General features: G+C 42.2%; 2 protein-coding genes and 1 non-coding gene across 3 annotated transcripts in view; all 3 read left to right on the top strand.

Moving 5' to 3' along the window:
• Positions 1 to 547: 547 nt before the first annotated feature.
• Positions 548 to 13,785, top strand: p2ry6 (pyrimidinergic receptor P2Y6). Its single transcript, XM_008286703.1, has 3 exons — positions 548 to 922; positions 11,400 to 11,839; positions 12,569 to 13,785. Exons 2-3 carry the CDS (start codon positions 11,409 to 11,411, stop codon positions 13,233 to 13,235), a joined length of 1,098 nt encoding a protein of 365 aa, XP_008284925.1. The 5' UTR covers positions 548 to 922; positions 11,400 to 11,408; the 3' UTR covers positions 13,236 to 13,785.
• Positions 7,406 to 7,478, top strand: trnaa-agc (transfer RNA alanine (anticodon AGC)). Its single transcript has one exon. It is a non-coding gene; the product is annotated as a tRNA-Ala (tRNA).
• Positions 13,786 to 17,026: 3,241 nt separating the features above from the next.
• arhgef17 (Rho guanine nucleotide exchange factor (GEF) 17) overlaps positions 17,027 to 27,589 on the top strand; it is an 84,949-nt gene continuing 74,386 nt past the window's right edge. Inside the window, exon 1 of the mRNA XM_008286702.1 lies at positions 17,027 to 22,717. Within this exon, the coding sequence (XP_008284924.1) occupies positions 17,435 to 22,717 (5,283 nt within the window). The 5' untranslated portion in view covers positions 17,027 to 17,434. The remainder of the gene's footprint in view (positions 22,718 to 27,589) is intronic.

The following is a 27,589-nucleotide window of genomic DNA, read 5'->3' as shown; positions in this document are numbered from 1 at the left end:
TGGCTGCATCTGTATTGAAATAGGTAAATACTTTACTGCTTACTAGAAATCTGTTTTCACTTTGACATGAAATGATCTTTTTTTTTTTTTTTTTTTGTAAATTCTTGGCCAGAAAAAAAGTCTTTTGAAATGGATATTCAAATTCAAAACATAGTGAAAATCTAAAAAACAAACAAAAAACAAGTGTTAAAACTTTTCATAGGCACTGTACGATGGTCACATGAAAATGAAAAGGAAAGGATATGCTGTTGCACTCATTTTAAAGTGTGTCTTTCGCCAGTTTAACTCACAGTTGTAACTAATTAATTTGTAGGTAAAATGAAGCATTATTACTGTTGCTATGGTTTCCAGCACTTTGACGGTCCATGCGCCTTGATTTGGAACGGTGATTAAACTGCTGACCGGAACTATATTTTTGAGCTACTACTAAAGTGCACCTGCCGGTCAGCCAGTCATAAATGTAGTTCCCACGTATGTGGTGTCACTGTGGAAGAATGTGTATATTTGAGCGTAAAAATAAAATTACGAGATAAAAATACGTAACCTTCCGGGGCTCCGTATAACCTAACCTACTTTAAAAGCCGTTCCCTTTTGCGCGTTCGTGGGTTCGTGTAGCGCGCACAGTTAAACGGAGCAGCAGCAGCAGTGTGTGAAGTGCAGCTACCGGAGCTACGGCAGGTAGATCCGGGACAGACGAGCGGCGGGTTCAAAACTCACATATTCGTAGTAAAAAAAATAAAAAAAGCGTTCAGTGAGCTCAAAGTGACTTTTTTTTTTCACCGAGACTTTGTTTTCCCTCCACGCTGAGCTGCTCTTTGTTACTACAGAGGAAGAAATAGGGAGCAGGACGAGTTCTCTGCCATGGCCAACTTGTCCACAACTTGTTGTTGATGTTGCTGCAGTTGTTTGGCTGTCATTCAGGGTAAGTTGTATTTGATTTGCTGTCTCCTCTTCTCACTAACTCGTGAACGGAGGTAAAACACCTTTCCAAGTTATTGCAGTCAAATAAATCAGAACGTGTGTATTCAAAGCCTTGACTTTGTTGCCACTACTTATCAAATTTCCAAGGCATCGTAGTTCATCGTTATCAGCTCCGTAGCTTTCGCATTCCATCTTAGGTGTATACAACTATTATTACATGTAGTAAATGGCAGTAGATCAGACACTGTAAACTCTCCACAGTTGCACAAAAAGAGAACATGGTCTACTTTCTTCTCTTCTGCTTGCTGTGTGCAGCTTTTTACGTTTCTAGACCAAAACAACCAATCCAATTTTTCAAAAAAAAGTAATCAACAGATAAAGACAATAATGAATGGCAGCCCTACAATTATTAAATAAAGCCTGACAGTATATAGAAGAAGTTCATTAGATCTTTTCAGGTTCTATTTAATTGTTTGCAAACTTTGAGCTTTGATGATTTACTAATTTGAATATATTTCATTCAGTTTCATCTGTTTGCTATATGTAGATGTGATGTGATTAGATGTAAAATGATCTGAAAATGTGCAATAATGAAATTTGTATCCTCTTTGACATGCGCTCTAGTGCCTGAAACAACCCTGCAAGCCTAGTAGTCGTCTTTCTGTTATTGCAGGGGAAAATTTGTCTCTCCTGTGCAGATGAAAACAAGCTGGTGTTCTGTCATTGTGCTTATGCCTGCTGTGATAACATCAGATTTGTTGTTTTCCTTTCATGTTGTGTTCCCCGTGCTTTCAATCAAATTCCATGCTTAAGTACAGTCATGTTCTCGCTAAGTGTGGCAAGCTACAGAACCAGATCCAATGTGCCCTAAGGCAAGGTGCTGTTAAAATGCATGCTACATGTTGTGCATTGTGAGCACAAACCAGGTGGGAATATTTGTGGCAGCAGCTCTGTAAAGCTTCCAGAAGATGGTGTCCTATTTGGCAAATCATCCAGTCAAATGAGGTGAAATTTTTGTTGTTGCCGTCATGTCCAAAGTTGCAAACCACAAGAATGGGGCTGTGAATTCATCCTGGGAACATGCCGCTTTCCCCAGTGAAGTTGATGTCGTGTTTTTTTAGCGTGAGAAAAGGACGTCCACAGATCTTCAAAGACAAGTGTTTACATTTATATAGGTCATATGCTTCACCACAGAATTAGTTAAAAAATTCTAAAAAAACAGACCAGATGTGCGGTGTGTTTGGTTCATTCTTATTCATGCTTACTATTGTGAATATCTGCAAGCCTGATGTGAGTATCAGATGTGATGTGACCAGAGTTGTGTGACAACTAGCCATAGAACAACTGTCTGTTTATATCTGCATCAACCACAGGAGAATAGCCAGTGTTTCAGAAACTTGGAATCATACTGATATTTTATAGAAAGAGGAGATTAAGCTTACACATTCTTTGAGAAATCTGCTGTTTTTATGATATCTTTTATAGCTGTCTGGTATGATCGATACCAGAAGTAAATAAACCCTGTAAAGAATATGGACCTTGCCACAAAATAAATGCTAATGGCTGTCTAAAGTGAATGTGGCACCTTCAGATATCTTAATTTGTTCAACCAACAATCTTAACAATTAGATAGGAAGTGTAGTGTCACATGCGACCAAGGAGGCAGCAAATTTTCATAACTGAAAGGTTGGAAATGTTGGGTATATTAAACAAACATTACATGTATGCTTTCTGCCATTAACAACAGTGGAAAAGTAGAGATATGCCATTTGCTCACGTACCACAACTTAATATGTGTTTTCTCTGTAATTCTTCTAGCAACAATGAGACTCTGCCTAAGTCCAGTGAAAACAAGTCGTTACATCATATCCAAGAATGGTGTAGCCATGCTGTCATGTGTGAAGCCCTGGCACGCTGGCCCTGGGACTTCGGCATTGTTACCGTGTTTTTAGTAAAGATTCCTTTCAGCCAGGCAGAGGTCAGGCTTCTGTGGGTGTTTGTTCTGTCTGACAGGGACCAGACTAACTTAACTCTGGTTTTGAGAAACAAGAGTTAGTTGATAGCCGGGCAGAGACAACAAAGCAAGGCCAAAGTTGTTTACAAGACAAAGTTAAGTGCACAGCATTATCTCACTGAGTAAATAATCAAATGGCCATTGGGTGCCATCCTAAATACACTCCGATTGTAATTTAGGGGAATGTCCTGAGATAAATCTGAGCTCTCTTGTTTGAGGGATGATTCCAATAATTTATCTTCATTGAAAGCCATAGCAACTAATGATAATGTTAGAAAAACCCACTGTATAATTCTCCAAGGTTGCCAGTGATGCAATGGGAAGTCAGCCAGTGAAGACAGTAAAGACATTTCTTTAGTTTTTGTTCTGTTTTTGTGTTTTACCGACTCTGCTTTCACCAGAGTTGCATTTTCATCCCCTCTGCACCACAAACCCATGACAACAGCAACCGCAGGGCACAGACTAACTGCTGCTCACCACATTGCTAAGCGTTTGATAAGCTTTCTGCCGGACTAAAGGTGGGTATCAAGATCTTACAGCAACTTGCAGCTGCACATGTTTGAAAAAACATGTTTTTCTATCAACAAGTACCAATCGAGAGCAAAAACAAGTGACTGGGCAGCAATGAAGACAAAAAATATTTGTGCATTTCTCGACGATGTGTACATTATCAACAAACCCTTATTATTACAATAACAGATCGGTAAAAAGAACAAAAAATAGAATAAACAAGTCAATGTGAAGTGTCCTTTTGGTTGTCTGAGTGACTACTGGCTGCTGTTTTCAGACCTTTAATTGCTGATTTGCAGTTTAAATAGGTCTGGTGTGGTGCGAATTAGATTTGGTGTCGTATTTGGTTTGGTAATTTTTACTGGATGTGGAACCAATCAAACAGAGATTTGTTTAAAGATCTAAAAATAGTCATGTCATGTGGAAGAAAAAATGTGTAGTTTTGGATCAACCGCTTAGTAAGGAATAATGCTAAAGTTGTTTTCATTTGTACATCAGCACTTAAGTTGATGTTTTTTTATATTGATCAAAAGAATATGTCAAAATAAAAGCTGTTTTCAATTCAAATTGAAACAAGTTACTGGTGCATCCATCTCATAAACCAATATTCTGTAGCTAAGATGCTATCTTAGGCTGGAAAGTCGATCTTTATTCGTTGAAATAAGCACATCGAAGTGTTGAGTGAGTGGCTTTTCCATCCTTTATGTCTGCCAGTGAGTCAGCATTTCAATAAGGTGTGAGTTTTTTCTTAGTTTTTGTTTCTTCAATCCAAGGAAAACTTTGGGCATAACAGCAGGTGAATGGCTGAACAACTCTAAGATGTGTGATGATTCATAAGTCTCAAATCAGGCTAATACAAAATCCTAAAATGCTACTTAAATCTAAGCAAAAACTCTGGATACTTCTGCATCGTTGTGAGATTCAGATCCTTGCCTGCTTGGAGCAAATCCAATTGCAAATGCTCATTGTCGACTGAAAATGATATCGAGTGGGATCGTTAATGAGTGATTAGGGCGTTGTGAAATATCCTCACTCTAAACGGAAATCAGCTAACGTGATCATGACATCCAGCTGATTGAAACAGAAACAATCCGATATCATCATGCTAAAAAGAACCTTGTGGCGTATCCACATTTTGGTTTCAGTGACCGATGACCCATTATCCTGGCTGTGCACCTCTTTCATCAGACCTCCTGTATGTGGCAACAGCCCGACACACGGGGAAGTTGTACGGAGGACAGTGTGATCTGCCGTCGATCAGTCTTTACATGCCTTGTGAAATCCTAACAGCGACGTGCAGGAACACGTTTTTGTCTACAAGTTAAGGCAAATTAAATTAATTGAGTAATGCTCACAGCTTACGGTCAGCCATGCAGCAATGCCCATATTTGTACTTAAAGCTTTTGCATTTCTTCTGTGGAAATCAAACCATCTGCACACTTAGTTTCCTGGAAAGACCAAGAAATGGGAGATTTGCTCCACTGTGTGTGCTGCTTGTTTGCTATGTGAGAGATTGCTCTCTAAGGAGAGTTTGAAATTGTTTATTAAGACTATAGACTGATTGCACACATTGCAGATGTGTCTCATCCAACAAGCAACTGGTTTGTCATCTTCTTGACCATATGGCAAGCAGTATGTTGGAACACCAGCCTTCCTCATCGCCCTTCTGCAGCAGATTAGTTTAATATGTCTCCTGTGTAATGGCCACAGTGCCTGGCTGCAAAATTGATAGACTTGAATTAGCCTGGAACGTATTAGCTTAGATAATTAGTAGTTTGGCAGGGGGTATTTGCAGCATGCAATTGTGCATGTTTTACAATTGTAGCTTCATCTGTCTTTGCTGGTAAAATGAAATAATGTTTATCAAACAGAGAGGATGTTTATGGTATTGTGCTGATGTGTACACGTGCATGTGGTTTACATGTTTAAGTCCACATCTCTGTATTTGTCTGTACAGCAGACTAATGTTCTCCTGCTGAACTAGCCTGGTTTCATGTAGATGCCCACCGTAGATGTGTGTATTCTCCTAACTGCTTGGCTGGCGGTGTATGTTTGCAAATCAAGAGGTTGCATGGGGGCCAGCGAGTGAGGAGCAGCGGGCATGAATCATTGATTAGGGTGGCCAGGGACGGACGGTAGAAATCAAAGATGGGAAAGTAATTAGAGCTGAATCGTTCGCCACTTGCTCTGCTGAACTCTGCATCTCCCTCCTCTGTCCATTACATCTCCTGCTCTGTGTAAATTACACAGATAGAGAATGTCTGCAAGTACAGTGTCATTCTTTATGTGCCCTTATCTGCCAGTCATCTGCCCTTTTTAGATTAGATTTCTTGCAGGGCAACATCTCTGAAGCTGGCCAGACAGACACAGAGTGGCTGCCACAGCTATAGAAAGCAGGTTATAGCGTCTCGTGGGTGTGTTGGCTTGAACAGATTGCTGTTTTTGTCAGTCATATCACATTTCTATGATTCAAATTTATCAGATGTGAGGGTTTGCAGATTTTTTTTAACAGTTTCATAGCACCATGAATTGCCAGTCTGGATTGCATCCATGGCAGAGAGAAAATCTAACAAATCACCTTAAATGCCAGTCATTTAAATTATTTATTCATCTATTTTTTTGTACATTTGATTAAATATGTCGTCAATCAGATGATCCAAGGAACAGCATGTTTTTGAATTACTCAAATAAGCAATATTTAGATTTTTAACCACACAAGGGCAGGGAAAAAAAAGATGCTACCCAACACTGATGTACAGTATTATCTCCATTTAACGGCAAACAGGTTGGCCGTTGTACATGCGACACTTGAAGTTTTATTTCTGATTTTTTTTTTGTCTTTGGTCTCGGCCAACTCCTGAGGGGAATATCTGGCCCTGTGGCTGCTAAATGCTCAAACATTTTAACCACCGAGACACTAACTCTGTCTGTATGTCATTTGGTGCTTGGCAGCTGGTATGCAGTGAGTGTGTTTGAGTTTTTCTCTGCAAACAGCTTCCTGCTGCTACTGCTGGAAACAATACTAATCAGAGCAACTTTACTAAACCCAACCAGTAAAGTTGTGAGTTGTAAAACTAAAATAATGTACTGAAACACACACAAAAAAAATCTCTCTGTGACATTGAGGGGAACTGCTGAGTTCTGGTGGTTTGTTATTCCTGACAATTCCTTGACATTATACATAGTTTGTTGACGTAAATCATCTTTAAGTGCAGCTTTAAGGTTTGTAGGTGTATACGTTTTTGTCCATTTGCTGTGTGTCTGCATCTGAATTAAAGACCATTTTAGCCAGGCTCAACAAAAAGTTGTCATTGCTGCAGATGTTGACATACAGTACTCTGGGTTTTCCTGTGCTGCGCTTCCTTTTAATATCCACTCCTTCTGAAATTCTTACCTCCCTGGCTTATCCAAATAAAAACCTTAGAACAGAACTGTAAGGTCGAAATGCCAGATTTTACTTGAAAAGTAACACCTATTACCGACTGTTTGTGACTATGTGCATGTGGCTACATCATTACTCTGAAAAACCTAACCCTAACACTCATCCTAGCTTAAACAGGTCACTGACAACCTTGTGGATGTTCACAGGTTTGCAAGTCCTGATGTTCCCAAATCCACCTGCTGAGGATAACCATTAAACTTAATATGTGGTATTTCATTTACAACCCTGTTAAGTTCAGCTGTTAATCTCCCATATTTGTCCAGAGTTGCAGTCACATTCTTTCAATCCTGGTTTATAAATAATCATGTGTGACACTCAGCGCAGCCTTTTGGCAGACGTCAGAGCAGAGAGTATGCAGCAGCGTGTCTCTCTTGTCATGTGACAGAGATATAAACAGAAGGCAGCGTCGGAGAGTGCACATGTCATTGACTGGTAACATTACTCCAGTGGCTTGGACTGTGGGTGTGTACCTCTAAATGCAATGTCATTTGCAGTTTTTTTATATCCTGTATCTTACAGGGGAATTAGCTCAAATGGTAGAGCGCTCGCTTAGCATGCGAGAGGTAGCGGGATCGATGCCCGCATTCTCCACAAACCTTTTTGGACTTCCGAAGCCTTCAGCTGGCACTTTTTAGGGTAAGAGAGGTAGAAGTGAAGACAGCATGAAACAGCGGTGTTGTTGTTGATCACATTACTAAATGAAAGGTAATCTATCTTTCTTGACAGTGTAGACAAGCTGCAGTCCCTTTGCTTAGTACTATATAACGTACAGTTGCTCTTCTTTCTCAGACAAATGGTAAGAAAACAATTAGGTATTAAAGAGTAACACCAGTACAGAATAATATCAGTAAACAGAATCTAACATCTATGTGCTAAAAAAACAAACCCCTTCAACATCACATCACATGCCCATTAAAACCTAAAGTGATACAATTAGAGCAACTTTCAAGTGTCTTGATACAGAATCAGTCTTGAACCACAGAAACAGCTGTAAACCTGCCAAAAAATACTACAGCTGAGTGGGAAGAAAAAGCAACATTGAGTCACAGAGCAAGTAGATGACGCCTTCACACCCATAATGACACAATAAATTCTGTAAAATTCCTGCAAAGGTGGATGAGCAACGCTTTAATTAATGTTTGCTGAAAGTGTCGGGATAGAGAAAGCATGTGGTTTTGATGATCTCATTAAACACACATGACTTTCTTTTTATGTTTTGATAATATAATCTAGATTTTTTTCTAATCTTTGTCTATATCTACGCTTTACGCATCATATGTCATTTTAGTAAACAAACTTCTTATTAAGAACTCACTGTAGGCTTGCACAAAGACACAAACATTCTGCACATACATACACATGTCCTGGGATTGTTGTTTGCTGCGTGGAGTGTAAAACACACACATACACGCATGGTTTCAGGACTCAGGAGCACTGTTTTGTGTGTCATATTCTGTTTACTGTTAAGCTGCAGAAGCAAAGTCATTCATCATGAAAGCAAAAATAACACACTGCTGTCACCTGAAGTGTAATGTGAGTTTGTGATGTGTATCTGTTTTCCTCCAGTGAATGCTTTAATTATGATCCAGTAGGAGCTCAGGACTCACAAATTATGTTAGGTTTTCCTTTTTGCACCTTTATAGCATACTGTGATTTGATAAGATGTATTTGAAGTAAATGGAACGACATTGTTTGTCTAATTGACTTAATGTTTTGACAGTTGTGGAAAGCAATCTTAAACATGCTCTCCTCAATATGGATTCAGTTAAATGATCATTTACCACACAGAGTTAAATAGATTGATTTAAAAATAAACTGATACTCTAACTGTTCGTACATTTTTCATTGACAATATCCGCTGTCGTTGATAATATGTAATTATCTCCACCACAGTGCAGATCATAATGAGGTGCACATATTCAGTGTGGGAATCAGAGTTGTTTCAGCTGGCAGCGTTTATTTGGGCTTGGCTTTAAGACCGATCATTTGCTTGCGAGGGCTTGCAGGATGCAGCATGTGTGCGTTTTCGTTTTTCATCTCTGTGTTGTTGGAAACCTTACAGGTCTACAAGACAAAGCAGACCTGGCAGTGACCTGTTTAGTGCTTTGGTGAAGTAGTAAGTAATACGTTTAGTGTCGTGTTTCTGCTCGCCCTCTGACGTCTCAAGTGTACATGCAAGCCAATGTTATGAATACTAACAAACTTGGCTGTAATTTGAGCATTAACGAAAGTGAATCTATTTTGCAGTTTTATACTAAATCACATAAAAAAAGTGCTTCATTACACTTAGTCCCTGGAGGTTTGGCATAGTGAGCGCACTAAAGGCAAGCCTGAGCACAAAAGCTGGCCATAAAAGGCACAGTCAGGCAAAAACAAGACATCTCTTCTCCAACCAACATCAAGTGGACTGCAATTTCTGAAGTGCAGCGTTTTCAAAAAGCTTACAGATTTGGATAAGTGTACTGGCATCACTGTGCTTTAGCTTAGCCTCAAAATTGGTCTCAAGGCCTTTCCTGAGATGGACTTCAGCAAATCATAAATATGAATTGCACTTTGCATGAGTCATCAGCAAATAAAGCAGAGTGCAGCGCACTTTTGTTTTGTTATTCTTCTGAATGCGTATCGGTTCAGTGTAGAGAAATGTTTTACGTTGCGCTCGCAAACTGCTCCGCTCAATTCCTCCTCTCCTTCAATTACTCTACCAGGAATTATGAACTCATGCGTCACTGTTGTTCATGCACCCACACAGAGGAGCTGACTTCAAACCCTCTCGAATACAATTTTCAAAAACACACACAAGGATAGTTTTTTTAAGCAGTTTTACAAGACACCGCACATGTGCACACTCATGCACACCGACTTTTGTACTGAAGGGGTGTTAGTTGTGAAATGTTGTGAGTCACAGTCTGTCAAGGCTACGGGGGAAGCGGCTTATACAAATCACTTACTCAACCACATGCTGCCATGAAGGAAATGGATATGACTGATGCTGAGGGGAGAGCAATAATTTAAACTGTTGATTAATCTCTGTGTATATGAGCCTGTTCCAGACAGTGTAAGGTGTGAGTGGGAGACCAGACAGTCTGCAGTGGTTTTCCGTTCAAAACTTGAGCAACTTAATAAGCTTACACTTATTAAAAAATAATGAAGACATTAAATTATCATCATCTAACGGTTTGGTTTCCATTGTATTGTCATTGGTGTACTAGCAGCCTGCAACTGTCTGTAACCTTGTAGGTTACTAGGTTTTTAGTATAGTTATAAGGTATTGATATTCTGTTCCATTTCATGTCAGAGATGCTAAATATTTTCCCTTTACCTCATCGTATTCAGTAGGATTTTACTTGATAGTCTTATGATGATCTGAAATACAATAATACATTTTCTCATTGGGGACCTCACACAACCAATGTTAGTTTTGCTTGTTATCCCTTCCAAAGAAGTGATTGCTGCTTTTTTTTTTGTCCAGACACCGCAAAGATTAGAGGGATTATGTTTTTGTTGTGTTGTATCACTTTAATCTCCTCCTGAACCATCAGATTTACTCTCATGGAGGTCCCGACCCTCGCGTTGCTAAACACTAAGTATCACTGTCCAACAGCATATAAAGTCATGAGAGTTGGAATTATGTGTCCTAGTTACAACAATGAAATCCCTGAATGGGAATCAAGTAAATAATTCAGCTCTCTGAAAGGGTCATTCTTTACAGTGAACGCACTTGACTCATGGTGCTTATGTACTTTAACTTCATTCAAATTATTCTGTGGCAGTATTATTACTTTTACATACTGTATAAGACTCACTATGAATACTTCTGTTGCTCACAGCTACCCCACAAATACTCCAATGTAGCCAACCTAGTTTTATAATGCAGACTGCAATGGTAATACTAAATGCAGAGCTCACTAAGTATTTCGGCTGCACCATTATCAAATAGCAATAAACTGAACCCAATTACCCAGCTGATTAACTGTTGGCTTATAAATAATATCCGGGATTAAAAGTCCACTGTTGGCAGGGCTCAAGGTGAACACTTCTCTGCCATATTAAAGAACATCATACTAATCTATTGTGCCCTCTGGTGGAGAGTTTGTCTCCCTTGAATCAGCACATATAGATTGAAAAATTCATTTTCAGTGGAAGCACTCTGAAACATGCATACACATGCACACATGCGACTTTTAATTTATGTTTGCTCATTCATCCTAACCTGAACACCTTCAAACCATGAACTGAGTCTGAAAATTAGCTTCGCTTAGTTCTCCTTTTTACATGCTGTGAGTATATAAAGAACAATACCACTTCTAAGTAAGGCTGATGTACTATGTCTGTGTGCTTTTGGATCCATATATATTTAGATTTTTAGGTGTTGCATGGGGATATCTCCTGTTAATTTTAACTCAGAATACAGTGACAAAATCCCATTAATTAGTGCTCATCCTGTTTTTATTTCATTTAAAAATAATATCACTCTGAAAAGCTTTTTTGTGTATCTTCCTGTTTCCCCTCCAGAATGTGAAGATGCCACATTCTTTCAACTCCCTCCCTACGGAAACTTTCATCTCGAAAACCTTCCCTTTGGACTTGTTCTCCACCAGCATACACCCTACAGACCCGTACACAACAGACAGCTTCTTCTCCAGTAACAGCAGCAACAGTAGCAGCGTCGGTCCTCTTCCCTGCACCTACAAGGAGGACTTTAAGCGGATTTTACTCCCTGCCGTGTACACCATTGTCTTCCTGCTCGGCCTTCCTCTCAACGCTGCTGTCATACTAAAGATATGGGGGACGAGGCCCAATCTGTCCAAAAACAACATCTACATGCTCAACCTGGCCATAGCTGACTTTCTGTATGTGATGTCTCTTCCGTTGCTCATCTACAACTATGGCAGTCATGACTACTGGCCCTTTGGGGAGTTTGCCTGTAAACTGGTCCGGTTTCAGTTCTACAGGTAGGTTCTTCACTGACTATTGATTAATTAGATCTATTTGTAGCTGTACAGTATTGCAAGTTAGAATGAGGATATTTAGTCTTTGTTAATGTCTCAGTATGCTTCAAACAAGCAATGCCAACAGCAAACCAAAAGTGTTCATTCCTGAAAAGCCCAAAGTTTAAAGGTGGGGTGAAAAGAACAAAGAGGTGAGATGGGTTAAGTAGCACAAGTGAAGAAATTGGCTCCAACAATTTTTCTTGAAGCTTCCTGGAAGACTTGTTGTTGTGTTACATTCAACAGAAGCAGCAGAAGATTGTGTGTAAATAAAGTTCCCAAAAATGTTGAACGCAGTCCGCCTTATTTGGCCATGAGAAAGATGTAGGAGAGGCAGTTTCAGCCTCTGTCGGATGATCTGACATCAAATTTGAAGCAAACTAACAACCTAAGCGGTGTGATTTTCTTATATATTGATCTTAGAGCTTTCAGATGATCAAATATTTAAAATTTTTTGTTTCCTTCATTGTAAGTTACCTCCAAATATACTGGTTTCTGCTCATGTTGTAGTATTATTTCGGTGCCATTCACAGCTCTTGACAATCATTGTTTTTCAAGAGTAAGTGTGTTAATTACAGCAGAGATGAGTTCATATTCTAATACACAAATGTGATCAATACAGTACACAACAGAACAAAGGAACGTGGCAGGACAATATTTAACAGTAATTTCTCTCTTGTTTTCCCATTTCAGTAATCTGCACGGCAGCATCCTGTTCCTCACCTGCATCAGTGTGCAGCGCTATGTGGGCATTTGCCATCCATTCGCGGTGTGGCACAAGCAGGGTGGTCGCAGGATGGTGTGGTGCATCTGTGGAGGCGTGTGGCTGGTGGTCGCCATCCTGTGTGCGCCGACTTTTCACTTCGCTGCAACAGGAATCCAGCGGAACCGCACAGTGTGCTATGATTTAAGTACACCAGACAGTTCCATTGACTACTATCCTTACGGCATGGCTCTGACATTTCTTGGCTTCTTGTTGCCTTTTATGGGCGTGATGGTGTGTTACTGCCGGATGGCCCACATCCTCTGCCAGCCAGTGTCCTACCAGGGCGTCTCCATGGCGACTGGGGAGAAACGAGACAAAGCTGTGAGGATGATCATTGTTGTCGCGGTGGTGTTCTGCATCAGCTTCCTACCATTTCATCTCACCAAGACCATGTACCTGGTGGTGCGCACCAGTGCCCGGTGTGAGACTAAAAACTTGTTTTCAGTCATCTATAAGAGCACCAGGCCGTTTGCCAGCATGAACAGCTTTCTGGACCCTATTCTGTTTTACTTTACTCAGCCACGCTACCGCAGGAGCACCAAGAAGTTTATGCTCAGAGTCACCAGCATCAGAGACAAGGGTACCAGCGTGTGAGCCAGCAGTAGATCATTTACTGCTCATTTACTGTTCTTAAAGCCTTGTTGCTACACCAGCGGTGTAACCTCTCGTGATGTACCGGTTTATGAGATTTTTAACATATGCCCTCATGACGATTCTGTTGTTGATGCTGTGGTCCTTTAAAGGCTTTACCAATTACTCACTGTACCAGCTGGAAAAAGGCTCTGAGAACATTGTCATATTAAGAATCTCTGAATGTAACCGAAAGGTTAAAATCCTGTATCATAAGTAGTAAACTTCAAAGGCCTCCTGTTTGCATCGTCTTCAATTGTCATGTGGGTGTGTTTTATTGTGGGAATTCAGGTATTTTAGACACCTCTCCTTAAGATTCCTGAATCCCTGCTGACTTTATGTCATCATTACTGTGGCTGAGGATTACTGTAAATTCTGTTCATCCTGTCAGCAGACCAGACTTTTAACATCCAGCATTGTACCTGTGAAATGTTTACTTTCAGTCTCCACTGTGCACTGGGCTAAAAAAAAAAAAGAGCGAGATATGCTCTTTTTTTTACTGAACCTATGTGAACCCCCCCTTTTTTTGTAAATTAGCTTTTTTCTCTATTTTTGTTTCACACTATGAAGTGTACAGTAAAACAGAAATACTCTATGATTGTATTATTTTATTATACATATATGATTAGCTGATTCTAGATATGTGTGACATGAAGTGGAGATGTACAGTAAAAGGTGAAAAAGAGAAAGACAGAACAGTATAATTGTTTGGATAAAATCTGCAGGCACTAGGCCACAAAAAATGCTCGAAGCGTTTTATATGTTGCAATGTTTTTGATCGCATATTAGAGCTGCATGAAGTAATTGTGTGTGAAGATTAACTGGTGACGGAGGTGAAACGTGTTTTATAAACACAGTTGCAAAAACATGACAGTTGCAGAAACACTGAGAGACAGCATGAAAAATGTATGAGCATTTTATATCAGTGGAGTATTCTGTTTTTTAATATGAAGGTCTCTGTTTTGTTTTTGTTTTTGAACTCAACATGTTTTAGCATTACCCACACTGAAAGCGTTGTTGTTGCTTGTTTGTACCACTGGATGGAGTGTGCATCCTACTGCTGTAACTCTACTGCACTTAAAGGCTGCCTTTGTAAAAATGGCATGGCTATGATTATCATAAATATTGTTGTTGACTACTGATTAAATCTACAGTCAAAGATAAATCAGTACTAAAAAAACTGTTCAATATCCAGTGCCCAGCACGCTAAAACCAGGATTTTTCTCCACATGTTGTTAAAATTATCCAGTAAGCAAAGGCAATATATGTAAATGTTTTGCCAACATTAATGTATTAAAAAAATAATAATAATAATAATCCTGCATTAGATTGCTGAGTAGGGGATGAAAGTGCAGTTGATTACTTTAGGGCAGAGTTTCTATTAAGTCCCCGTTCTCTTGTTCTGACATTACCAAGAGTGTTCCAAGAAATGGATGGAAGTCTGGTGTCATAGAAATGACAGAAAAAGAATAAATAATTGGGGATAGAATGTATTAAAGGAAGCTTTCTACTCGTGAAGATGCACTCAGAGTACATATAAACTGTTTTGTACTTTTTGATTCAATGCAGTCGAAATTTGTACAGTCTATACAATGGAGGAAATTTGTGATTTTATTTGACTGTTTCTTACGGAGTTCTGATTTTATGATTTAGTAATTTATAATGTTCATAAAATGAACATAAATGCAGATTGGATTTTAAATGGGCATTTAACTTTATAGTAGTGTTGTTTGCTGTCATTGATTTTTTTTTATGTTTTACGGACATGCTTTAAACAGCAAACAGTGGAATTTATTTTCTCCTTTTTTCCTCATATGTGGAGGTCCTTATAATTTTTTTTTTTTTTACAAGTTTGCTTGAGTTTTCTGTCTTTTTAGTGTAGGAACTGTGAATCTGTGCCTCATGGTGAACTCTTGATTGTAGACTATGCACTTAAAACCTTATCATTCAATCGAGGCCAACTGTGCTAACTAAAGTAATTCAGTGTCATTAAATCCAACACTTCTAATTTAGCCTTAAGCTCAGGATGCCATTTGAGCCTCTGATTTGAAAATGTCGTGCCAAAATTGAACTAAAATGAGTAAATTAAAAGTAATTCTGACTTCTTTCCAACACATTTTAGATTACTCTGAGGCCTCTGTAGCAGAGATTTACTACCTAAACACGCTAGTTTTAGTTTTGCATGCATGAGGTAGTTGTATATATCAATTCAATGTGAACATGTAATTTCCATGCATTTTAATTGCAAGGAATATTTTGACCACAGTAGGAGGTCATATGCTTAAAAATGCCCAGATCTTCTTAATGTATATGTGCATCTGTGCAAAGTGACTATCCGGTAGTGTAACAATACACTGTATGTTGTGCTCCTGGCCTCGGCAGAAAACAGAAAAAGCTGCAGCGTCTTGTTGTTCATGTGTCTGTTTGGGAAAATGCTTGTGATTTATTTTTCCACAACTGTCTGAAATATATGTGTGTATGTGTGTGTGTGTGTGTGTGTGGTCAGTCTGGGGAGCTCCAGATGTCTGTGCACTGTGCCAACATATTTGTGTCAGTCAGTATTATTTAGACAAATTCTTATTTTTGTAAAGTGCTGTAACACAGATTAATATCTATAATAACATTTTATATATTTTTTTATTTACATAGATTAAATTGTGTTGTTTCTGTTAGTTTTATGTGAAAGTGTTTTGACTGCTGTAATAATGTAAAACTAACCAAAAATGAACATTAAACAAAGCCCTGCAAACAACAAAACTTTTTGATATAGATTAATGTTGACTGAGGAGATTGTGTTGCTTCCTTTTTCTCGACTCACAACTTTTCCTGGACTGCAGCCTGCCACTTTTGTTTCATATTGTACAGTCAACACAGATTGGGCAAAAATCATATCCCAGTAACTTAATCTGGGTTTTTGAAGCAGCTAATAATTTCAAAATACATACTTTGAACAGTGAGGTTGATTGGCAGTAGTGTCACATACAAGTTCATTAAAAAAAAATCGCACCAAAACCAGCTATTTCAGATGGTGATTCTCCACATGTGACCTGTCATTCAGCAGGTCAGCCTGCGGAGGGCGCTGCAGCCAGCATCTACCTCTCTTCTGAGCAAGAAAGAAACGCAGAATTCCCCCCTTTTGGAAACAAAAGGACCTGTTAACCAGACAGCCACATGGGAAGCACCACAGAGGGGTTATTGTGCATGAGTGCAAACTTTTATCTTTGCCCCCAACCCCTCCAACCTCCTCCCGAATGCTGACACACTAATTCACCAACACCATCATAACACACTGTGCTGCAGCTTCTGCTGAATGTGCATCTGCCAAGGTCTCTGGGCTTCCTTTGTGGGCATTTAAAAGACAGAAACACTGCAGCCTTCATGATGCATCTTGGAAATCAAGAGATGTTTTATGATGCCTTTACACGATTCAAAGCTGCAGGTCCCAATATGTAGTATTTTTTTTGCGTAAACCTCTTAACAGTGAGGCTGCGTTTTTTCGCAAGGGAAAGAGCTATAATTACATCTACTTAGTCCTCAGTATCTCTCTTCTGCTATCAAAAAAGAAAAAGCTTTTCCTCTCAATCCCCGAGGGGGCTATGACAGCCCCTATACCCCTAGTCCCGCCCACCCCCTCTGCCCTATCTCAGGCATTAACATGCAAAAAAAACAACATAAGTCACGGAAAAACCATATCATGCCAAAATAAGGAATCCACAAACAGTTTTGGGGGGAATTAACAGTTGAGTGATGCGCTTGGGCCCCGTGCAGGCGTGCAAAACCTGGCGATGGGCTGAGGTTTACAAACAGTAGGGGGATAACAATGGAGAAGTTGTGTTTGTGAGGAGTTTTGGGGAAAGTTTTGGGGCCAAAAAAAAACTTTCCCTTCCTTGCACGGATGCGGTTTCGGGAATCGACAACATGTAAGTTTTATTAAGAAGCTCACCTACTCAGCTTAACACCCACCTAACAACAGAGCAGTTTGAAGCTTTGCCAAGAATTAAGTTTTTTTTTTTTTTTTTTTTTAAAGACTGATTGCTTGTTGGATTTCTCGCCGTTTTTGGCTGCGGTGTGGAAATGGACCACAACTCAAAAAGCTGCCTGGATGTTTAATATCCGTGGAGTTAAAATGTGTGCGTGAACTGTAACAAAGAAAGACATGAACAATGGCAGAAAGAGAGAGGAAGAATGCGGCTGTGTATCGCAGCGTCTCTTTCAAAAAGTTGGGGTCCTGGGGCGCCAACAGGAGCGAAGACCAGCAACACAAATCAGAGGATTTGGAGGCAGTTGGCGTCGCCCTTCCCCCGGAGCCCAGCAAAGCAGAACAGCCCTTGGCGACGCGTAATGTCAGTGTGTCAAGAAAAGTTTCCAAAATCTCTGCCACCACCGCCGGCCTCCCAACCGCAGACCCAAAGAGAGGCTCCTCCGCTCTCCTCTCCTCTATTTCTCCATCCATCCGCCAGCTAACTGAGAAGTTCAGCAGCAGCGGCTCCGCCAGGACGCACGGAGCCTCACCGGGAGACTGTGCGGCGGTGACGCGGGGGAGCAGCACTCTTCCCCGGGCACGGAGCTCCAGGAGAGACGGCTCTCCGACTTGTAAAGTTTTTCACGAGGACAACTGCGGTGGATATTTCCAGGATAGCGATACTACAACCGCAGAGCCGGTTTTAGAGAATAAAGTGCAGAAGTTTCACTCTGGCACCGACTCTGTGTCAGGCTCTGACTCAGAGAGGAGAAGTGAGAGGAGGATTTTTACAAGTTTATCGACCGACAGCAGCAGCAGCTCTGGTAAGAGAGATTATTCACAGATCTATGCACGTCCCTCTGATCTCAGAAAGACTTTGACCACAGATGAAGAAGAGGATGTTAGCAGTAGAGTGCTTCCTCCACCCTGTAAGTCTCACAGAACTTATTTGTCCACACACCACAGTGACTTTATTCCCCTGCACTCTGACAAGTGGCCCAGTGTTACCAAAATTAGGCAACTTTTTGATGAGAAACAAAACAAAGCTACTGACGCTTATGAGCATTTAAAAGCAGCTGACAGAGGCCATCTACATGAGCACGGCCTCAGTGACAGTGCTCTTCTCTCTGACAAAAGTGGCAAACTGTCCCCTTGCAGCGCTGCTAATGAAGCTGGGATCCTGTCTTTGCATGACAAATGCATAGTTGGAGCACAAAGCAGAGACACTAAAGAGACTTTTTGTTATGGTATGGACTTTAATTCCAAAGCTGACCACCATCAATACTCAAACGATGAGGAGGCAGGAATAGAGACACCCAGTGAAAGTAACAAAGTGTCTGGCAGAAATACTTTTGGAAGCAGCAGCAGTAGCAGTCGTAGTCACACTGGGGGTAGCCACTACCGTAGGATTATCTCATCTCCATACAGATCTCATAGTCCCAGCACTGGAGCAGAGGCAACCCGTAAGACCCCCAGGACGACAGGACTGACATCTGACCCCAACCCTGACCTTCAACCCCCTGCTACTTCGTCTTGGAGTCAATCGGTGATCTTAGACACCTCCTCCTGCTCCTCCTCTCTTGAGCAGTCGACAGTGAGGGAGAGAAGGGATAGACAGGGGGTCGGGCTGCCCAGGGATAGTTTACATTCCTCACATAGCTCCTCTAGAGCACCAGCCCCCACCTCTTCCTCCCCCTCCTTTGCTCCAGCTCCAGATAAAGCCATTACCTCCTCCTCTACTGTAGCTCCCTCCGCTGAGCTCAGAGCCCCAGCAAGAGTTGTTTCTCCCCTCAGCTCCCGCTGGAGGTTTAGCTCTGGAGACGAAGAGGAGGAGCACACTAGGAGAAGAAGAGGAGGCAGTTGGAGTGTTCCCTCTGGCCCCTCTGCTTCCACCTCCAGCGGAGGAGGAGAGAGGGGTGCCACAGAGCGAGGAGGCAGCTATTTATCCCGCAGTAAAAATGGCTGGTGGGGTGCTAAGGGCATTGGCAGGTCCTCTGGCAGTGAGGAGGACAGTCCTGGTTCTTTAGGCCCCCACTGCCGAGAGGCAGTGCGCCGCCGCTCGCTAAGAAAGAAGAAGAAGGTCAGTGGGGCTGCTGCAGCAACAGGCCGTGATGATTACAATGATCATGATGGCGAATCAGAAGACAGTGACAGTGACACGGCCTTGACAATGGAGCACTTAGAGAGACACCGCCAGCAAAACACAGGAGGAGAATTTGCAGGGACTGTATCTCGGAGCCACTCGGCAAGAGAATCCAGTGGTCATAGTAACAGAGCCAGGGTGCAGCAATGGGAGCGCATCTCCTCACCCGTGACCTCCACGACACTTCCTGGTGTGTCACGAGTGTCAAAGGTCAACATACCCCCATTTGTTTCCAGTCCTGGCGATTCTCGTTGCAGCAGTCGGTACTCGAGCACTGAGACACTGAAAGAAGAGGACCAGGCTGCCTCTGCCAACCGTACAGCAAATGTGTTTTTTAATGTGGGTGGAGCAGGAGGTAGCACTGGCAGAGCCGCGTCCTCATCCATGCTGAGTAAAACCTATCATGGGAATTTCACCATGTACCGCTCCCCAAGCTTTGGCCATGGGGATAACTTCTCCCGTAACCCTGTGCGTGTGCGCCCCAAGATTGTGCCAACAGTAACCCCCTTGCCTAGTGTACTTTCGAGAGAAGGTGGGGTATCTTCAGGGGTTAGAGGCGGTGAAGCCATGGTAGGAAGGAAAACAACAGGAGGGGGCAGGGTCAATGATAAGGACAAAAGCCCAATATCCATGTCCAACCCTGATATCACCTCAGAAACCATGACACTCTTAAGCTTTCTGAAATCTGACCTGTCAGAGCTTAAGGTGCGGAAAACAAGCGGAGGGGACAGGTCTGGGGCTGTGGAGGGGTCATCAGTGTACAGGACGGGCTCAGGGACTCACGGCGGGACCCTTCTACCTTCTGGCCGCCGCCCTTCATTAAAAGACCTGACTGCCACTCTGCGGCGTGCAAAATCCTTCACTTATTCAGATAAACCAACAACAACCGTGAGGTGCTACTTGACAGGTGGCACCACAAAGAGGAGCTCCTCTGAGCAGCAGCTTGATGTGGATCAAGACAGGAGTGGAGGGAGAGTGGTGTTATCAGACAGGGAAGTAGAAAGTGATGGGGGGGATTTTAGGGTTGGGAGAGGACAGAGAATAAGGGATTATGGATTTGATGATGATGAAGTGATGCCAACTCCACTGCAGGAGAGGTATGTGCAGGAAGCCAGGCAGGTCATTCGAGACATCTGCCAGATGAGCACGAGGGAAGACGATGATGATGTAGATGTAGGAAGAACTGATGATAATTTTGGGACTGAGTGTTTACAGGTTAAGAAAACAAATGAAGAGAAGGAGAAAGCTGGAGGGTGCATTAAGGATGAGGCTCGGGCGGATCAAGAGGCTGAGTTTGAGAACACAAAAGACACGGATAAACATAAGAGGGAGAGAGAGAACAGGGAGAGGGAGAGGAGTGAGAGGGATGGACAAAGTATACAGTCGGAGAAGCTTAGCAGCAGGGGCACAGAGTACTGGGAGAAGTCAAAGAGACAAAGCCGAGAGCTGGAGAGAGCCTTACTGAAGGGGGACTCAGAAGAAAGTATGTTCTACGACCGCTCTGTGGATGAACTTTCAGGCCACGAGTCAAGTTTAACGGATGAAGGGATCGTGACAGAGCCAGAGACAGGCCCCAGTGACCTCTCCGAAAGGTTGTTCATGGGCTCAGCAGGGGTTAATTTAGGGTCAAGAATAGTTAGGGATGTCCTCGGGCAGCCTGTCACTGTATGGAAGCAGTCGGCTCTCCATGAGGTGGAAGGGTTCAAGCAGGAGGGAGAAAAGATGACAGAGAACAGCTTGAGTTGTACAAATCGTCTGAATGAAGTCAGTGTACCTCGCTCCTTGCCTCTTCCTGCTCGCATGGCTGAGAGTGACAGTCTTATCATGGAGCTGAGCGCTACCACTGGTATCAACAACAATAACACTGCCAGTGAGGGGATCCACACCAACAGTGCCGTGTCACAGGGGTCAGCAGCTACCACAGGAGGAGGAGGAGGAGGAGGGGGAGGATTTGAAGCCCCTGCAACCCCAAGTGCTCTTCGTCGAAGGCGCAAGTTCTCCCCTTCTGGTAACAATAACACAGGCTCTGATTCCAGTAATGGCAGTCATGTGGAGTCAACAATGGCAGCTGTAGGAAATGGGGAGTCCACAGTCTACCGCTCTCTCAGTGACCCCATGCCTCAGCGACGCTGTTCCGTCACAGAGGAGGGGAACAATTTTTCTTCTGTAGACAGCAACCTGTTAGGATCCCTGTCTGTCAAAGGAGGGGGGGGAGGTGCTCCTGAGGCCTCGACTGGAGCCACATCGTCAGAAGACAAGGGCAGCATAGCCAGTGACTTGTCAATTTGCAGTGATGGTGGCCTCCGTGATGATGCTATCCGTGACTACAGTGGGGTGATCAGGAACATCGTAGCTGAGCCAGGTGCAATGGACAGATTGATGACAGATGACCACGGCAACGGCAAAGCCCCCAAGAAGAAGTCCTTCAGTGACCCCAGTCGCCGTAGCGATGCCCCTTTACTTTCCCAGAATGACCCTAAGCTCAAAGGTCAGACTGGCAGCACCCAACCAATCAGTGAGCTCGATCAACCTGGACAGATTCCACCTTCCAGCAGCGAGCCAATCCTGAGCGAGCAGAGAGAGGAACTGTGGGAGCCGGAGACTAAGCCTCCACACACACTGCCGCCACAGCTGCACCAACATCCAAACAGCAGCAATAAAGTCAAGATGGCTCGCTCCCAGTCAGACTGCACCCCTCCCTCTGATAACCACGATGATGAAGATGATGATGTAATAGACCAAGGTGAGGAGGAGGAGGTGCAGAAGTTTAACTTTGACCTCAAGCTGGCCGAGGTTCTATCTCCTAGAATGATTCGACGGCCCACCAGAAAACGTCCAAACAGGTTGGCGTTTTTCCCCCATGAGGACCCATTTGAGCCCCCAGAGCTGGGATTAGAGGGGCAGGAGGATAACAGCAACCAAACAAAGCTCAGTTGTCCTCTTCCGCCTCCACGTCTGCAATCTAAAGCCAAAACCATACCCAAGCATATTCGCCATGCCAGCGAACCCGCCACCTTCATCCCCATCTCCCCACCTCCACAGCTCCAGCCCCTGAAGGAAGCAGACTGCAGATCCGCAGCAGAACCTCCAAACTTAACTAGACCTCCAGGAGACGAGGCTCCATCTTTGGAGGATGTGACACAGAAGTATATTCTTGAACTGAGCTCCTCTGAGAGAGACGCTGAGGGCTCGGGGCCTCTTCCAGTTGCCAAGGATGGAGCTCAAGGTTCAGAGGGGCCCGGCGAGACCACCACCAGTGGAGTTACAGAAGCTGGACCTCAGAAGAAAGGCACAGAGGACACTGCTTCCGTACCTGCTCCACAGAGGACCAAGCCCAGAGTGGTGAGTTCAGATTTAACTTCTTTCTCTTGTTGCATGACATCTTTGAACTTCAGATGGTTGTCTGCTGCACAAAACTCATGTCTTTGTCAGCTACTACAGAAAACTATTACAATACAAGCACCACACCCAGTGCTACACACAATTGGAAGTCATATGTTGTGAAGAAAGAGGAGACTTGTTTTCTCAAATATGTTGCTTGTGATGAAGCTGGATTTTTAGTATAATATTGAACAAGAGTTGTAATATCATTTGTTTTAAAAGAGTGCGTCAAGTAGGGCTATGCAGTTTGTTTATGTTTTTACAGTTGCACAGATTGCATGCGTGTGTCAGTGATCTTGTGAGATGCCGTGGATCGGGATTCATATGGTTAGTTTCAGAGCCCATGCGCAAGCAGAGCCACAATACAGCAGCCATTAAAGGCTGAGCAGTGTTAAACAAACATCAGAGGATGTTATTAGTTTGATTAAACAAATCACAGACAAAGGGCATTAAGGAGTGGACCAAGGCCTGCTCTGTATGTGTGTGTGTGTGTGTGTGTGTTTTCATTTATTTGTTTCATCCAGTATTGATTGTCTCTGTGCCAAAATTACAGACTTGTATAGAGGGGATACAATAAACAGTCACCCAGACGTAGACAGGGTGTGTTTGGATGTGTGAATTGATGCCAAATTTACTCACTAGTGTTTAAACACTGAGAGATTGTTTCTCTGTCCTGTGATATCGTTGTAACAGAAAGGTTAACTGACAGGGCCTTGACAATGTCATGATAACTGTCCAGAACATCGCACAGGAGGCTGTAACTAAATGCATGTTTTCCGATAACCACTGTCTGAACAAAGCTTTATAGTGTAAAAGCTGTATTTGGATTTATAGGAATTCCATTTAGCTCTCTGGTTTGGTGATAGCAGTCTAATTTTCTGAATTTTTATTGACTTGAAATCACACTTTGATCCTTTAAACTGGTAGTCTCATTTTGTGCAAAAGTGCAAAAATACGGTTTGCTCCTTTAGCGTTGTGCATCAGACATTTAAATCTTTCTGCAACTCAACTGCTGTTTCCTTAAAATAGAATTACGGCATAAAGAAAAGGACAGAACGGTTTACCTGTAATGACAAAATCATGTTTTTCATTTTATACTTTGGGGGAAGCAGGTCCTTAGGTTGGAAAAGTGAAGTTGTTGCAAAACGAGGAATCAAATGGTTTAGGTAATGTAACTTAGACCAGTGAGAATATTGTTAACGATTAACTTAATTTGGATAAAATAAACTAAATTGTTTGCTACTAATTAAAGCAATTTATTTGAGTTGAGCCAGCAATTCCCTTTTTTCACTGTCTAAACGTACAGAATATCAGAAGTCCAACTTTATTTTGTAAAGTTAACAATAGTTACTCATGAATCGCTGTCACAGTATACCCAGTCCTCCTTTCTGTGAACCGTGTCACTCATTGCCATACACTGCTACTCTAATAACACCCTCTTGTCCACACGCGCACTGTTTGTCCTGGAGGTCTGTGGCTGAAGTTTTTATACAGTCATGGATGTGACTCTGTGGCACGGAGAAAGTAGAAACAATGCAGGGATTAACATCCCATCCGAGCTCATGACTGAAGGCTGCAGACACAACATCCAGGGTTTTGGTTTCATTACATCATGACCACTTTTCTGTTGCAGCGACTAATCAGCAGCCCTGCGCTCACTGTGTTCTGGTAGGAAGGCCAAAGGGTTCCTGTGGTTACTGGTGATTTGTCACAGTGTATGTTTCAGTAATCTGAACCTTATTGTTTGCATTCGCTGAAAACAAACAACTTGTTTTCGCTCCTCGACTTTGAATTCTCTCACAAAGCTACTTGCTGCTCTCTAATTTATTTACATCTATTACTCTGCTCCTCATTAGCTGCTGACCGTCGTATTCACTCCCTATTGTCCATCTGTTGCCGTAGTGACGAGCGGTAGCTGGCCAGTGACCTCACCAAGTAGGAAATGGGTTTAGGGAAATGGGAAGTTGTTGTGGTAACTGAAGGGTTTGATGACATCCAGCGCTACCGGCTGGCGTGTGTGTGCGTTGTTTTGTTGCACATTTGTGACCTGCTTGCAAGTGTGTGTGTGCATTATAAACTGGTTTCCTCCTTCTTTGTATGTGTGTGAGCCTGTGCATGTTGTTTGCCTGGCATATATCAGCGCTTTGTTCAAACGTTTGGAGGCCAGACTTTTGCCAGCACACTGCGTTTAGAGCAGTGCCCTGCAGCTCTGCTGCTTTGTGACTGCCTGTGTGATTTGGACTGAATGTAATAAGGGCTGTGCCAAGCTGAAATGGATCTCAGACAAGTTCTGAAAGTAAGGAAGGGATAAAGAAAGGAAGAAAGACAGTGTGAGAGAGGAGGAGAAGGAGCTTTTTTTTCCTTTTCTGGAGACATGGAGTACGGCTCATTTCACCCACAGTGCAGTTTTTTTCACTACCAAAATCTCCAATTAATTTCACCTTAGTTTCAGTTTTCTTCTCAGTTTCTTCCATCCATTCCTCTTCTTATCTCTTTTCCTCGTCCAGATGCCTTGCAAGTCATAGTCTGCTGTTTGCATGTCTGAAACCGTATATCACTTTGTCAGATTTTCACTACACACTTTGATCCCCTCACCATTTGTCGTTTTTATACTAATTCTCCGACATTCCTCCCCATGTTATCTTATTCTTCTCTTTGCTGTCTCCCAATGTGTCTCTGGAACATTGCAGTGAAGTGAGGTCATAACGTTTGTCTTGGTGTAAGGCAGGCAGCCGAGCCAAATGTCAGGTAGAGAGAGGGAAAGAAAGAAAGGAGCGGGTTGGAAGGAAACTTGCAGGCTTAAAAAAAAAGTTACAGGATCAAAATAGAACTGAGAGAGAGCTGAAGAATGAAACAGGAATGGAGGGAGGGAGGGAGGGAATAAGCAGTAATGGAAGCAGATGGTAAAGGCTGGTCTATAGTTGGACCAGAGAAGGGTCAAAAGTACAGAAACATTTAAAAAACATATAGGCCAGTGTTATCATTACCTCTCATTCACTGGAGCATAATGTGTAGCTTTTGCAGTGTATGTAATATATATAGATGGTTCCTCAAATTGGGTCAGATTGGGGTACAAAGTGTTTTATGTTCATTTAGATGTTAAAACTTTGTTGTAGGATTTTTTTTAATGACAATTTTGCAGAATATATTAATTAAATCTAGTACGTGTAGAGACAGCTATTGATTATATGGCATTTTTAGCACCCACATGTGAACATAACAGGAGTACTAGCTCTAATTATCTTTTTCGTTTTGTCAAGTAGTCCATTAAATGTGTGAAACAGGTACCCACAGTTTTCTCAGTCGGTGCAAAATGACCTCTTCTCAGGGAACAGAACAGCTCTTCCTTTACAGCAGCAGAACAGAAAGGCTCTGGCAAATAGTATTACCTGGAAACAACAGAGTCTGTCGGTTGTTGAAAGAGTCAAATAAGGTACACATTGTTTTCTTCCTCCGTGTGATGGATGATTCCTCTTGAATTAGTGTGTGTTTCCCTCAGCGTTCAAGTAGCTTGCACTTTAGCAGGCAGTAGGAATGTGAGCCATCTTCCCTTCTCCTCGTGTTGCATAACAGACTTGAAACTTCCCAAAAGAGCTGAAGAGTCATGCATTAGTGGCCTCTGTGTTAATATGGCATCATTTAGTTTGCAGTGCTTTGCATTGTACTTGCCGGGACATTATAAAAAAATAGTTGTCTAAAGAATCAGGTCAGCCATTAAATGCTAGTATTTGGCTCCTGTAATCAGAGAAATTTCAGGAAAAGGACAGCCCTGTGTCACATGAAGTCATTTTTTCAAAACTCTATTGTCCATTCTTCTCCTATCGATGATGCAGGTTTATAGAGGGTTAATGGAAGAAAGAGTGAGGAGAGGATATAGTCAGAGAGAAGAAAAGAGGCAGAAAGATCGGCCTGTGCTCTGCTCTTCATGGATTAGGTCTAAAAGCACAGTGTTTATAACTTCAGATTTATGACTGACTTTGTTTTATCAGGCCACCCACGTGGAATCAAATACTTTCCCTCTGTCTGATCTTTTACTCGGACTTCCCTGTTTCAATCCCTGCTACTCCTTCCCAGATGTAGCCATGGTGCAGAGGAAAAGGTAAAGAGGTCGAGGTGTAGATTAACTCACAGATTTCGGTTGATAAGTGTTAGACTTCACAAGTAAGACAGCCACAATGAGGTCAGCTTTTATTTTTGCCTCGAAAGGTTAATTGGGAAGGTTATTAAAAACACATTATAGGGGATGCAATGTAGCTCTATGATGCAATCAGAAAAACACAACTGTGAAATAACCTTTTATATTGTGATCAATGGAGAGGAAGGAGCTTATCCAATAAGCAACTTTCTTTTGAAAGCAGACTTAAAAGTAAAGTGAAAGGACAGATTACATAAACGCAGAGAGGATACCGTGTGGGCGCAAGGTTGGTTTTTTAACATGTGAAGGTCAACAGAGGTTTAGTGAGGTCCAACAAAGTGAGGGATGCTGAGAGAGCTAAAAGGGTAATGAAGAGATGAAAGGATGAGGATACAGTTTGTTCTTGCTGAGTGTCCTAAAGACTCAGCAGATGAGAAGCAAGAGGTGGGATGAATCAGAAGATCAAAAGGCCGCACTCCAGATAACTGTGGCGTCAATGACACACAGGCAGCCTGTGATGGGAGACGTTTGACTTATGTGGGTGGAGGTTGAAACTCTACCTAAAAGGATGGCTCACTGTGGTGGGAGACAAGTGTGATGCGTCTGTGTAGGAAATATAATGGCGTATAATAAGTGTAAATTTTAGTCACTGGGGAGATCCATATTTTATGTAAATGGATCCATCATCTTTGGTTTGG

The sequence above is a fragment of the Stegastes partitus genome, unplaced genomic scaffold (assembly GCF_000690725.1).
Source record: "Stegastes partitus isolate 25-593 unplaced genomic scaffold, Stegastes_partitus-1.0.2 Scaffold465, whole genome shotgun sequence".
NCBI classification, from domain to species: Eukaryota; Metazoa; Chordata; class Actinopteri; family Pomacentridae; genus Stegastes; species Stegastes partitus.
This window is presented reverse-complemented; position numbering and strand designations above follow the sequence as displayed.